Source organism: Ictalurus furcatus, chromosome 9 (assembly GCF_023375685.1).
Source record: "Ictalurus furcatus strain D&B chromosome 9, Billie_1.0, whole genome shotgun sequence".
Taxonomy (NCBI): domain Eukaryota; kingdom Metazoa; phylum Chordata; class Actinopteri; order Siluriformes; family Ictaluridae; genus Ictalurus; species Ictalurus furcatus.
Window position 1 is genome coordinate 23,231,569 of NC_071263.1, and position 15,802 is coordinate 23,247,370.

General features: G+C 36.7%; 1 protein-coding gene across 3 annotated transcripts in view; it reads left to right on the forward strand.

Annotated features, from left to right (window-relative positions):
* Positions 1 to 15,802, forward strand: part of rbks (ribokinase) — a 45,934-nt gene that overhangs the window by 1,961 nt on the left and 28,171 nt on the right. For all 3 annotated transcript variants that reach the window (XM_053633283.1, XM_053633282.1, XM_053633284.1), the window contains exon 2: positions 269 to 333. In XM_053633283.1, coding sequence (XP_053489258.1) covers positions 278 to 333 — 56 coding nt within the window. In that variant the 5' untranslated portion in view covers positions 269 to 277. The remainder of the gene's footprint in view (positions 1 to 268; positions 334 to 15,802) is intronic.

Below are 15,802 nucleotides of genomic sequence, written 5' to 3' on the forward strand. Positions count from 1 at the left end.
AAAAAAAATGTAATTCAAGCTGCTTCCTCCATCTCAGCTTCAAATCATAGCACTGAATCTTTGTGAGTGTGTGTGTGTGTTCGCTTCTTGATGTGGTTTTGAATCCATTTTGGTGTCTCAGATGCCATTATATCCATGCAAGCAAATTCTACACAAATGGTGACCTAAAACCTACTCCTAAATGTTCTGTCCTAATATTACGTGCATACTGTTACTGTGTGGATTATTTATTTCATTGTGTGTGTGTGTGTGTGTGTGTGTGTGTCAGGATCAGGACATGGCTGAAGAGGTGGACGTTGTAGTAGTGGGCTCCTGTATGACTGATCTGGTCAGGTACGTTTACGCATCAAGTATTATTAAGATCATATGCACGTGACAGGCACTTTGACCATGATTAACACTCATACATATGGAACAATACACAGACTGTTCAGTTTTTAAAAGAAGTGGAAGTAGTTTTAAAATTAGTGGAAGTAGAGGGTCTTTCCATTAGGAGCTAAATGCAGGCCACTGTGTGCAGATAGCGGAACCGTCTTCAGTCTGTTCGAGCTATTCATGTTGTTCCAGAGGTGTGAATCACCACACACCGAATGCGTCCGATGTCGGTACCGTGCTTTTTTCCAGTGTCAGCAATGTCAAGTGTCTTCTAGTCATGCTGACTAAAGCTGGAAAAAAATGAACACATTTCTCAATGTTTTAAAAAAGAAAATACAGAACTGGAGAAATTGTATGTATGGTATGGTTAAACTGAGGTATACAGTGCAAAAATAATTACGGTAATATGCTACATAATTTTACAAAAATTTGTGCACAACTACAACAACAACAATAATAATAATAATAATAATATACATGTATTTTGTTATTTAGAAACTCAATCTACAAAGCAAATATCTGTATAAAATCAATAAAAATTAAAAAAGTTTTCTTCTTCTAATCTGAGCTCCTAACAACAAAATAATAATAATAATAATAATAATAATAATAATAATAATAAGGTATTTAGTTATGTGGGGACCAATGCAGCAAAACAACTCATAGGCTTCACAGAAACAAATAAAAACAACATGCAACAAAATATTCTTTATTATTTATTTATTTATTTTCTAAAGCGACTGAGATGTTATACTACTACTACTACTAATAATAATAATAATAATAATAAATGTATTTAGTTAGATAGGAACTCATACAACAAAGCAGATATCTGTATAAAATCAGTAAAGAAAGAAAGAAAAAGCCTTGGCAATGGAAACAAAAGTCTTCCTGTTCTAATTTGAGCTCCTAACAATAATAATAATAATAATACTGTAAATATTTAGTTATTCAGGGACCAATACAGCAAAATTCATAGGCTGTACAGAAATAAAATAAATAAATAAATACAAAAATAATGTGAATTTAGTTATTTAGGGTCTCATACAGCAACACAAATAACTGTATTAAACAAACAATCAGAGAAACAAATAATTCCAAGTTTGAAACGCAGCATTGGCCATGCAACAAAATATTCTTCTTATATATTTATTTATTTTATAAAACCACTGAGATGTTATAGTACTACTACTACTACTATTACTACTACTACTACTTTATTACTACTACTACTACTACTACTATTACTAATAATAATAATAATAGCAGTAGTAGTTTGGATTGTTTCCTCACCAGAATACATGTGTGAAAGAGCTTCAAAGGCAACCTTACCCAGTATTTTTTTGCCTCAACTTATTATCCAAATAGCTGTAAATTTTTAAAAAAATTGCAGTCTAACTGACAACATAGTGATCTGACCACACCATGATGAGGAAATCAAACATGCTTACTTCATCAGCATTACACTATAGATTTGCTGTGGGTGTATATAATTAAAGACAAAGTGCAAATCATCACAGAACCATGCAAGGCCCAGGTTCCCAGAAGCTTAATACAATTAAGATGATCTTAACAGATAGAGAGAGTGTACACTGTGGTGTGAACTCTACCATTTAACAATGCTGGGCAGTTTTTTCAGCAGTGTTCAGACTTAAGTTCCTCCTGTCATTCATAAGACAATAGACACCGTGATTCATTCTGATGCACCAAACAGGGCCAAAAAAATAAGCCTGTGGTTTTTGTAAATGTCTGAATGAGGCACTCTGATTCACTGTGCTGGAACTTTCCAGAACCAAAAGATAGAAGTGTGCCACGTTGACAAACTGGACCTCTCGGGTTGGCTTGATATCTCTAGTTTCACCAGAAAGAACCATTTTTTGCACATGAAGAAGTAACAAGCTGCAATGCTCTAAACATATCTCGTATCTATAATTAGTGTGTGCACGATCGTGCCTTGTGATGGGTTGGCAGCCCGTCCAGGGTGTCCCTCGCCTCATACCCCGAGTCCCCTGGGATAGGCTACAGGCTCCCCCGCAACCTTGTGTAGGATAAGCGGTACAGATGGCTGGATGGTTGGATGGATTTTTCTTCACTTCATTGTAATGAGCTGTCGATTCATGACATATAATCCCAGTTAAAGCCATTTCAGGTTCAGGTTGCATTTTGTAGTGTTGTAACACTGCAAAATGCAGAAAAATTCAAGGGGGTGAATACTTATGCAAGGCACAGGTTCATCAGAGCTGGACAGTTGAAGATTGGAAAAAGAGCATGTTTTACTACAGTAGCTGATACGACTGGCCCTTATCTATCATGGCCTCCTAATAATCTCCATTCCTGAATTGGCCACATCACTCTCTCCTCTCCACCAATAGCTGGTGTGTGGTGGGTGTTATGGCTGCCATCGCATTCTCCAGGTGGATGCTACACACTGCTGGTGGTTGAGGAGATCCCCCCCGTATAATGTAAAGTGCTTTGAGTGCCTAGAAAAGCCTTATATAAATATAGGGAGTTATTATTATTATTATTATTATTATTATTATTCTCCTGTTGTAGCCCATCCCACTCAAGATTTGACATTTTGCATTTTGAGATGCTTTTCTGCTCACCATGGTTGTAAAGAGTGGTTATTTGAGTTGGCATAGCTTTTCTGTCAGCTCGAACCATTCTTACTTAGTTCTGATGCTTGATGTGAACACTAACTGAAGCTCTTGACCTGTATCTGCATGCTTTTATGCATTGCACTGCTGATACATGATTGGTTGATTGGATAATAGCGTGAGTGAGGAGATGTGCATGTGGTCACATGGCCTGTGAGTGTACCGGTGCATCTCAGAAAATTTTAATATCATGGAAAAGTTCATTTTTTTCCCGTAATTTAATTGAAAAAGTGGAACTTTCATATATTCTAGATTCATAAAGTGAAATATTTCAAGTCTTTTTTATTTTAATCTTGATGATTATGGTTTACAGCTAATGGAAATTAAAAATCCAGTATCTCAAAATATTAGAGTAAAGAATTTATAATACAGAAATGTCGACCTGAGAAGAGCTCTAATCAGGTAATTAACTCAAAACACCTGCAAAATTTTCCTGAGCCTTTAATCGCTCAGTCTGGTTCAGTACACACAACCACAATCATGGAGAAGATGAAAGTACATTTTGCATTTCATTTGGAAATCAAGGTCCCAGAGTCTGGAGGAAGAGTGAAGAGGCACAGAATCCAAGTCATCTGAGAGGCACATGTCATCTCCTGGTGCTGATGAGTCAATGCAGCATCTACCAGGAAATTTTAGAGCTATTCATGCTTCCATCTGCTGACAAGCTTTATGGAGATGCTGATTTCCTGTTCCAGAAGGAGTTGGCACCTGCCCACAGTGCCAAAACTTCTAGTAACTGGTTTGCTGACCATGGTATTACTGTGCTTGATTGACCAGCCAACGCACCTGACCCGAACCCCATAAAGAATCTGAGACACTAGACTAAACAATACAGACGAGCTGAAGGCCACTATCAAAGCAACCTGGGCTTCCGGAACACCTCAGCAGTGCCACAGGCTGATTGCCTCCATGCCATGCCACATTGATGCAGTAATTCGTGCAAAAGGATTAAAGCTCCGACCAAGTATTGAGAGCATAAAGTAACATACTTTTCAGAAGGTCGACATTTCTGTATGATAAATTCTTTATTCTAATATTTTCAGATACTGGATTTTTGATTTCCATGAGCTGTAAGCTGTAATTATCAAGATTAAAACAACAGAAGGCTTGAAATGTTTCACTTTATGTACAATGAATCTAGAATATATGAAAGTTCCACTTTTTGAATTAAATTACGGGAAAAAATGAACTTTTCCACAATATTCAAATTTTTTGAGATGCACCTATATATAATTTCTGTTTTATAGATTTTTATTAGACCATGTCATTCTTCCAGAGGGATTTTTGTCTTGTGGTGTAATCTGTAAATTTGTACAATGGTGCAAACCTGCAACCAGTACATGTCCTTGAAGGTTGATGGCAACTTTAGGTGGTTGTTTGATACTTTAGTTAACATCTCTGATCAGATATCTGTTCTCAGCTGCAGATATTTTCCTGCCATGAATGAAAGTACAGCAGGCTTTCCCCCCCCCCCCCCCTTTTTCTTTCAACACAGTTCATTTCTTTTTATAATTTTCCCCTGACACATTTCTGTGCTGTGGGTGTAACTATAATCTTTCCCTCAGCATCCAAATTACTTGCTTTTCTTTCATACATTGTTCAGTAGTCATCATGATAGATTAGATCTACTGATCCCTGAAACATTATTCTAAAGCAGCACACCATGTTACTGAATCTTAAGACGGCATTCAGTGCTAAAGCAGAAAAAAGGAAACAATTCTGGGTTCACATGTACATACACAAGGCATTGTATCTAAAAAAAAAAAAAAAAAATTAAGTTCCCTGGAAAAAAATATCCGTAAATGTGTTTGGCCCAAATGTGAACATGTTTATGAGAAACCAGGAAGAAGATCTTGTTCAGGATAAGGTTTGACAAATAAATGTACAAATAATATACAGCTACAACCAGGATTTGGAGGGTTACTTTAAAAATGTATCCCGTTACAGTTACAAATTACTTCATAAAAAATGTAATAAGTTACATAATGTAATCTGATTATTTTTGGATTACTTCAAGGGCACATATGTAAATAAAGTCAAGAGAAAAGCAATACGATCTAAAATACTTTTATTTAGATCTTATTTTAGAGCTTAAAGACATGTTCAATGTTTGGATTTGTTTTAAGAAAATAAATAAATAAAAGATCACTGTCCCTGATGCGGGTAACATTACATTTACATTTATTCATTTAGCTGACACTTTTATCCTTACAGTTGAGGAAATACAAGCAAAACGAATATATCAAGTGGAGAACAATACAAGTAGTGCTACCATACAAGATTTTTTTTATTAAGTTCTAGAGAAGCAAAGTACGCAGAGTAGAGGTGTAAGAGCCAGAGTAATTTTTTTCAATTTTTTTTTAATATTGTGGGGGTTGGCAGTTATAGGGGTTAGTTAAGTGCTCACGGAAAAGGTGGGTCTTTAGTCGTTTTTTGAAAATAGTGACGGAATCTGCTGTCTGGATTGAAGTTGGAAGTTCATTTACATCACAAAAGCATTTCAGAGAACAATTTGTGTTCATTTCTACCAAATTAACCATTTCTACCAAATGCACCAGGAGGTTGCTCATGTAAGCGGCGACTGGCAAGAGAGAACCAGAACTATAATCAAGCAGCTGTCTATATTGTGTTTTGTCAAAAAGATTCATTTCTTTGGTTTTAAATGAAAAGAATTGTAATCCTGATAGTATTCCCCTTTATTTTTTTCTTCTAAAAAATGTACCTGTAATCTGATTACTTTGTTTTTTGACATAACTATAACGGATTACAGTTAGCAGTTTTTTGTATCCCGATTACGTAACGCCGCTACATGTAGTATTCTGTTACTCCCCAAGCCTGGCATAACAAAGTGACCGTGTCCTTGATGTGTGGGAGTGTGTATTTGGATTTGGTCCTATACACACACAGATGTGCTGAAATAATTGCCGTGTCATTTTAGCTACAGGTCAGGGCAGGTTAAAAGAAACGCCTTTGTAAATGTTTTCTATTAAATGTCATGGTAAGCAAATGTGCAATTACCACGGTAAAAGAATTTCAACACTGGGGGAAAAAAAAGAGCAGAAAATAAAGTTTACTTGACACGCTTGTAGTCTGAGAGTGGTTTTTGGGGCAGGCAATAAACCTTTATGTGAAATGTATTTTTGTAGTATGCTTTAAGAAATCATTAAGGCAAAATAGTTCATAAATGAAGCTCTAACGTCAGGAAAATAACAGCATATTGTTACAGGAAAATCATCAACAACAGGGTGGTGTGATGCGTCACCAGCATGTCCCGGAGTCTTGCGAATACCACAGTAATTTCGCCAGTGTTTAATTTATTAAAGAATGATGCATCATACTTAAAAAAAAAAATCTATCTACAGTTACACTGAATGTTGTGGAGTTTCCTCAAAGCAAGTTAGGTCCTGTAGATCACTTACTTTATAGCAGCTATAAAAACAGCCTCTCTTTTTTTTTCCTCTAGCATTTGAAGTTAATTACACACAAAAAAGCAGCTTGTTACAGAGAAACCGCAGAGTGCACACTAGTCCATCCTGAAGATTATCCACGTATTGGAAAACCCAACGGAACAGCGTTACCTTTGAGTGTTACAAAGCTCTGACACTGGAGACTCCTTCCATAAATGAAAACGATTCTATGTGATTTTCCTGTTTTATTCCCAGTGTTGATGTTGGAAAGTTGAATAAAACTCCATAAAATGACTTTTAATGTTCGAGCAGAGCTATTCAGACTAATGCAGGGTTTGTGTAGGCGACTCGTTTTATAAGTGAAACGTTTCCGCACATCAACAATTACTTGTTTTTGTTTTGTTCTGTTCCAGTGGACCATCCACCCTGAGAATGAGCTGTTACTCTAGAAAGCATAACATATGAGAATGAGTGCATTAATACAAACCTGTGCTTTGGTTTGCAGCTGAATCTAATATCGGAGCTGCTGTTATAGCAAGTGAATCAACAACCTTTGGGGTTGGGGGGTTGCCTTGCACTTCTGTGTGTGTGCAGAGTTTGCATGTTCTCCCCATGCTCTGAGGGTTTCCAACTCCAGTCCAAAGACATGCATTGTAGGCTGATTGGCATTTCCAAATTGTTCGTAGTGTGTGAATGGGTGTGTGTATATGTATATGTGTGTGATTGTGCCCCGCGATGGGTTGGCACCCTGTCCAGGGTGTCCCCCGAGTTCCTTGGGATAGGCTCCTTGCTCCCCCCGCGACCCTACATAGGATAAGCAGTATGGAAAATGGATGGATGCATGGAATCAACATCTGAATGAATCTGACGAATCAGGTTCCTGCCTTCAACAGTGCAGTGGTATCAGTGGCATAGCCAAGAATTAATTTCAGGGGTCGACGTGAGGACTATATGTATGCTAAATAAAATCAGAGTGTGGTCTGTGCTAAGTGTGACACGCTCATACATTTCAGGTGAATGCCATACAGCAATCGATGCATGATTTACCATCAACCAATCTTACCATACCAATAACGACAAGACTTAGAATAGACGTCAAAAATAAAATACCTTTATGAGAGTTCTGCATCGAAAATGCTAGTAATACTTTACCTTACCTTGTAAAACAAGGTCTGCATGTAAAAAGACATGATTCTCTTTGATCTGATTCTGTCTCTTACCATAAAATGTGATTATACTAAGTAAAGGAAGCTTTCATTTGCTGTTGGCCTTTTATGAACATCATTATTACACAATTACTGCGCAAAAATGTGCACATCTGACATGTGTATAATCATCTGCGCTGTAAGTTTGTTATGTAAACCACCTGAATAAACATTTGGAACTGCCATAAAATATTTCAGGGAGATCCAGATCCTGAAAATCCATCCCCCTAGTTATACCTCTGGTCTGCATAATTCATGCTCGGTTATAGATCACAAACATAGTTTAAAGTAAATATGGAAGTACCCTAGTTGTTGACTCCACAAAACCCTTTGAGAAATTCTAAAATACCCAGAACTGATTTTACTTTTTGTTATGATGTTGGAAACTCCATAAATGTATTTTTTTATTTTTAATGTTAGAGCAGAGCTATTCAAACTATGGGAGGGTTTGTGCAGATAAGGGCTGAGATGGAAAATACCAAAAATCAAGATTTATAAAAGACTGTGTTTGATCTTCTTGCATTTTGCGTAAGAGGTCCACATTTTAACTTGAGAGTACGCTGGAGCGTGCTCCACAATACGCCAAAAGACCTTTCTTCATTCATGATTTAACCGGCAGACGAGCAAATCGACATTCACGGAGGTGTTTTGAACTCTATATTAACTGACCTTCTCTGGAAGCCCCGCCCCCTTCCCCATCTCACATTAGGAATGTTTTGGCCTGTGTTTTTGCTGTACTTGAAAGATCAACAATCTCGCTTTCTGTGAGAGTATGAATATGTCTGCGTTATGGTGTAATACCCTGGGGTACAGTTCTAAATTCATGTTATATAGTCACACATTTGAAAAAATGTGATGGGATTTAACAATTGCCCTTAGACGTACAATATCTTGGAAAAGGCTTACACTTTAAAAACGGATAGTTCATCCATCCATCCATATTCTATACTGCTTATCTTTTCAGGATCACGGGGAAACCTGGAGCCTATCCCAGGGAGCATCGGACACACACTCACACACCCATTCATACACTATGGACACTTTGGACATGCCAGTCAACCTACCATGCATGTCTTTGGACTGGGGGAGGAAACCGGAATACCCGGAGGAAACCCCCGCAGCACGGGGAGAACATGCAAACAACCACACACACAGAGCCGCGGGAATCAAACCCCCGACCCTGGCGGTGTGAGGCGAACGTGCTAAACCACTATGCCATCGTGTGCATGGATAGTTCATTTAACTCAAAAAATTACCTCAAAATTTGTAAGTTGATAAATCAATTTCTTTAAGCCAAATACACAAATATAACAAAAATTTAACTCAAACTTTGTAATTTAAAATTAATTTTTGATATATTTAAGTGTATTTGGTTTAAAGAAGTTGGTTTATCAACTTAAAAATTGAGGTAATAATTTCCTCAAATTGTTTGAGTTAAATGAACTTATCCGGTTTTATAGTGTAGGCACATGCCTACACTGTAAAAAATGATGTAAAAAAAAAAATGTTGTAGAGCAAAGATGCCTTCCAAAATAATGAAATTAAATGTTTCTACATTTTAAGAAATACAGTAAAGAGCATTAAACAGTACTACATGAAACAAAGTCGATATTTGGTGTGACGACCCTTTGCTTTAAATAAAATTAGTAGTAGCCTCGGGTACGATTAGTGCAGTTTTATAAGGAAATGAGCTGTAAGTTTTATTGAGCATCTTGCAGAACCAGACATGGTTCTTCTCAAGACTTTGACTGTTGCACTTGCTTCTTATTTTTGCAACAAAACCCAGCAGCCTTCACAGCCTTCATTGTGTTTTTTTTTTTTTTGTCTGAAAAGTGGTCTGTTACATAATACACCGCTTTCTTTACTGACATTCAAATAAACATTTTTCTGTAGCATTTAATTTTGTGCTGGAAAACTAATGTTTGGAAAACCTAAAATGTATTTGTACTGAAGTCATAAAAAAATAGGGTGGCTAAAACGTTTGCACAGTACTGTACATGAATAAACATGTTTTTGGTTCTTCTTCCACTACAGGGAAAGGTGTTGAAATTCTTTTAAGTGTTAATCACATGTACACCACAGAGGTGATGGTTATTAGGTAGCTGTTAAGGATTTGGTTCAGAGAAAAAAAACTCTGGAGTATCACTTTAATCAGAGACAAGCACCTCTCAATCTGCTCTTTCCAACGATCTTGGGTGCTTGCCCACACAGAAGAGAAATATCTCAAGAATCATCAACAGCACTGTTCAGTTTTCACTATTAATCTTTCCACAGTGGTATAAATGACACTTTTGTGATATTCCCAGAAGCAAGCAGGCTCATTAAACACACATGGCCTCATTTGTCTTCCATCTTCGGTGTTGTTCTTTAAAGTCATTAAAAATCCAGCTGTCGACTTTGCCCTTTGAAAGCCAGACGCCGCATCAAGTCTCTGTCTATGTTTGAACGTCTTGCGCTTTTTTTTTGTTGTTGTTTTTTTTAAAAAATTTTTTTTTAAAGGCTGCACGAGATACATTCCCAACCAATCAAAGTGCCACGCATGACTTTGAAGTATGAAATCCACTTTTCTCTCCGGCTGCTGCGCATGGGCTTTATGTCGGTCTGTGTGGTGCATGTGTCTGCGTCTGGGCGACAGCGAGACAGAACCATCCACAGCATTTCGTGCTAAAGCCAGAGGGGGCCACCTACTGATCATCCGAGCAGCTCGAGTGCTCACATGCTCTCGTATAGAGCAAGCAAGTTATGAATCTGCAGTTCCATGATTTCAGTACACTCTTGGAAAGGTGTGTAACGGAGAGATCACGCTCTCAGTCAGAAATTCCTTGTGAAACCTCATACTATAGAATAAAAGCGCTTCCATTTACAGTATAAACAATCATGCACTAAGATCTTCCATTCTAAAGAGATTATTGTGTGTGAGTCAGGCTGTAAGTCAGCGAAGGTTTTCTCTGAAAGTAAACGGTTTGTTTTGTGCCGGCCTGTGGGTTCAAAGTCTCGCACAAGCCGCAGCAGTGGTTTCCCACCCCTTCTTTGTGGAAAGAGAAAAAGGATGTAAACAACCCACTGCACGACTCACGTCACCACACACCTGTTTGCGGTCCCGTGGCTCAGGAGAGTCACTGACTGTGTCGATGTTTGCTACATGACTGATTGATTGACACTCCTATCACAGACTACACATGTATTCAGCCTGTAGCGAGGACCAAAAAAAGATATGTGGAAAAAAAAAAAAAAAAAAAAAAAAATATATATATATATATATATATATATATATATATATATATGGCTTTTTACAGCTTTTACTTGAAATAATTAATTAAATAAATAAAATCTTATTTGTGTTAGGATTTGAGAATCCGTGTCTATCTTTGTGTTAGGATTTGGGAATCCGTGTCTATCTTTGTGTTAGGATTTGAGAATCCGTGTATATCTTTGTGTTAGGATTTGGGAATCTGTGTCTATCTTTGTGTTAGGATTTGAGAATCCGTATATATCTTTGTGTTAGTTGTGTTTGAGAATCCGTGTATATCTTTGTGTTAGGATTTGAGAATCCGTATATATCTTTGTGTTAGTTGTGTTTGAGAATCTGTGTATATCTTTGTGTTAGGATTTGGGAATCCGTGTCTATCTTTGTGTTAGGATTTGAGAATCCGTATATATCTTTGTGTTAGTTGTGTTTGAGAATCCGTGTATATCTTTGTGTTAGTTGTGTTTGAGAATCCGTGTATACCTTTGTGTTAGGATTTGAGAATCCGTGTATATCTTTGTGTTAGTTGTGTTTGAGAATCCGTGTATATCTTTGTGTTAGGATTTGAGAATCCGTGTATATCTTTGTGTTAGTTGTGTTTGAGAATCCATGTATATCTTTGTGTTAGGATTTGAGAATCCGTGTATATCTTTGTGTTAGAATTTGAGAATCTGTATAAATCTTTGTGTTAGGATTTGGGAATCCGTGTCTATCTTTGTGTTAGGATTTGAGAATCCGTATATATCTTTGTGTTAGGATTTGGGAATCTGTATAAATCTTTGTGTTAGGATTTGAGAATCCGTGTATATCTTTGTGTTAGAATTTGAGAATCTGTATAAATCTTTGTGTTAGGATTTGGGAATCCGTGTCTATCTTTGTGTTAGGATTTGAGAATCCGTATATATCTTTGTGTTAGGATTTGGGAATCTGTATAAATCTTTGTGTTAGGATTTGAGAATCCGTATATATCTTTGTGTTAGGATTTGGGAATCCGTGTCTATCTTTGTGTTAGGGTTTGAGAATCTGTGTCTATCTTTGTGTTAGGATTTGAGAATCCGTATATATATCTTTGTGGTAGGATTAGAGAATCCATATATATCTTTGTGTTAGGATTTGAGAATCCGTATAAATCTTTGTGTTAGGATTTGAGAATCCGTATATATATCTTTGTGGTAGGATTAGAGAATCCATATATATCTTTGTGTTAGGATTTGAGAATCCGTATAAATCTTTGTGTTAGGATTTGAGAATCCGTATATATATCTTTGTGGTAGGATTTAAGAATCCGTATATATCTTTGTGTTAGGATTTGAGAATCCGTATAAATCTTTGTGTTAGGATTTGAGAATCCGTATATATATCTTTGTGGTAGGATTTAAGAATCCGAAAATATCTTTGTGTTAGGATTTGAGAATCCGTGTCTATATTTGTGTTAGGATTTGAGAATCCATGTCTATATTTGTGTTAGGATTTGAGAATCCGTGTATATCTTTGTGTTAGGATTTGAGAATCTGTATATGTCTTTGTGTTAGGATTAGAGAATCTGTGTATATCCGTGTGGGGACCAAATATTCTCACAAGATTATGAATATCTGACGATTTTGACTTTGTGGGGACGTCTGTGGGTATGTTGTGTGGTCCGCAAAACACTGCAGCTTGAAAGTAAAAAAAAAAAAAAGATAAAACCTAAAAGAGTAGTTACTGAGCTTAAACTTAGTGTTAGGTTGAGGTGTACGTATAGAATTAATTACATGCATTAAAAATTACGTCAACAGAATGTCCAAACAAGGAGAGACAAACGTGTGTGTTTGTATGTGTGTGTGTGTGTTTGTGAAAGGTGTGGTTAGTCTGACGCTCCTAACTGATTCCAGACGCTGACTCAATCAGACCTCGTTAGATTTAAGGCTCCATATCAAATGACAAACGTCACTGAGGTGCATAAGTTACTCCTACAGTAATGGATTACATCACTGTCCTTCTATTGCAACTTAATTATAGATTTCAGCCTTTCTTTGTTGAAGTCAGTGTGGGAGGTGGTATTACATAAAAGCTATGTCTGTCAGTCCCTTTGCCCTATCTACTGGTATAAGGTATGAGGCCATGTATACATGTGTGTACTCAAGACAGCAGAGTATATATTTGAATGTTTGGGATGGGCTACATGACAATATAATACCCATGTCAGGATGCACAATATTCCATTATATACATTTATAGTGCTATAGAATTCTTGAATCTGATTGGTCAGAATGTGTTGATTCATTCATTTGTAACAGTTCTAACTTGTTCATGGATGTTCTACAATATTAAATGTAACTGTAAACGGTTGAAAAGCATGACATGCTGTCAATTTAAAAAAATTTAAGCTAGTCATTGACAGATTGCTATGGTATAAGAGGAAAAAAACACTTCAGGACTATTGGAAAATATTCTATTCACGGTGGTAACAGTAACTCCGGGCCGCATCACACCACACTGCCGTTGATTATTTTCCCATAACAGCACTTCCTGTCATGTTTTATTAAACAGATGATTTTTGTTCAGAGTATAGCAGGTGTCATTGGTACTTGTATAATTCTGAGGAGCTTTATTATTCCAGTAACAAATAATCGAATGTTGAAATCTGTTTTGCACAAATTACTTCATCTGTTCCTCATTTCCGTTGGTAAGTTTTGTTTTTTTGAAGACGTGGAACAAAAATAGCATTGAAACCATTTTGTCCCTGTTGACACAAAAGGCATATAAATATAAAAATCAGATTATTGAGCAAGATTAGCATGTGATTTCTTCAGTACATTTTCTTTAGTACTCAATACAGAAGCTTTAAAAAAAAAAAAAAACCCCTGTTGAGTGCAAACGTTTGCATATCCTTGGGACAAAATAAGGAAGACAGCAAAATTGAATTTGTCTGGGGTCCTTCATTATCATGTTAAAAAATGTATAAATAGTTGTAAGAAATTACAGACTGCCACTAAACAGATTCCACTGCAAGGTAGTTAATGGAAAAGCTCATCCCTGATAAAGTCTTAATTATCAAATACACCTTAGTCTCAGCAATATGTGTGTAACACCACCTAAAGTGACATTCAATCAGTTATAGCATGGGAGTGGCAGTGGGATATTAAGAACCATCCCTGAACAAAGGGATATGTGACAGTAATTATCATCCAGAAAGGCATTTCTCTAGACAATCCTATCACCTGACCATTTGGGGTCTTACTTACTTACAGTTGCATTTATATAGCGCTTTTCTAGAGCGATTTACATAGTATGGGGGAGGGTGGGGTACGGGGGACTCTTTTCAACCACCACTAGTGTGTAGCATCGACCTGGATGATGCGACGGCAGCCATAGTGCACCAGGATGCCCACCAGACACCAGCTATTCCATTTGAGGGTCACACCTGTAACGACATCAGTACTGCGAGAACGGAAAGTGATCACATCAACTGCTATCCTTAATTTACGTTTCTTATGTAGTGTATTAATAGTGATGTAAGGGTGACAAATTAAAAAGTAGTGTAAAGTTTCTTAGTAAGGTGTTGGACAACTTGGCACATGTCTCTGAAATTGTACTGAGGAGTTCTTCTGAAGATATTCCAACAATTGGTGTTTTGATGATGATGGTGGTGGAGAGCTCTGTTAACACACCGCTGCATAATCTCCCAGACTGTTCAGTTCAGTTGGGTTGAGATCTGGTGATTGTGCGTAAGTCCACAGCATATGATTTACAACATTTTCATCCTCATTAAAGCATTCGTTGAGCTCTCATGTCCTGTGGATGTGGGCGGAGTCATCCAGCAAGCGACCACACTCATCAGGATAAAAATTGTTACATGCAGGATAAAGGTAATCAGCCAGAATCGGTCCATGCAGGATTTCGCTGAGTTTTTTGTGATTGTTGTAGTTAAAAATTTATTTATTTATTTATTTATTTATTTTTTAAATTGCAACGCAACTTATGGAGTTTTTTGTGCTTTTTTTTTTTTTTTTTTTGAGGAACTCTGCTTGAATTGGCAAAATTGCAATTTCACAAAATTGTTTTCGCAGCGATGTTTGTTGGAAAGTGAGAGTTTTTAGCTGTACTCATCTTGGCCAAAATTGACCTAAAATCTGTGTTAATTTTGGAAAAAATTGCATGCTCTTCAGAATATTGCGAAGTTTGCTTGATTGCACGTTCATTTCTGCAATCGCAAAATCGTGAAACCCTGGAGGGACTGCAAAATATTTTTGTATTGATTTGCAGTGATGCTTGGACCCAGAACTTGCCCGTTAAATCACAGAGGCACCATTTTTGGTTTTACTTTAATTTGTTAGACGTCTGTATTATGTAGTGAAAAAATCAAAATGGCATTACTGCAAAAAATATCTGGCATATCTGTTTGGAAAGTTTTTGAAGAAAAAAAATTTCCTTTGTTTCCAGCCCAGCCCTAAAACCCAACTTTTTATTTTCTGTTGGTTTTGTAGTTTTTGGTTTTTATGATTTGTAACTGCTTGGAATTCAATTTGATTAAGATAAAATATATATATATATATATATATATTCTTTTCTTTTTTTCTTTTCTTTTTTTCGTACCCACAAAACAAGACAAATGCAAACTTTTCCACTCAACCGTTGCAACCTGTTACACCAGTCAAGGCATGTCCACCTCTCACCTTTGGCATTGTTTGAGAACCTTTATAAACTTTTTTGATATTAAATTCAAGTGACAGCACTTGAATTTACAGCATGTTCACATAGTCATGTGTTTTTGTTTGCTTCCACCAACATTGTACAAACCAAGCAACTTCCTTTGGCTTGCCACCAGGCTCATTAACATTACTGTCCAAAACAAGATCCTCCAGATTACTGGAAACCGGGTAAACCGTAGCTTTTTTTCATGTAAATAATATTACTGTAAAAGCCCCTCTT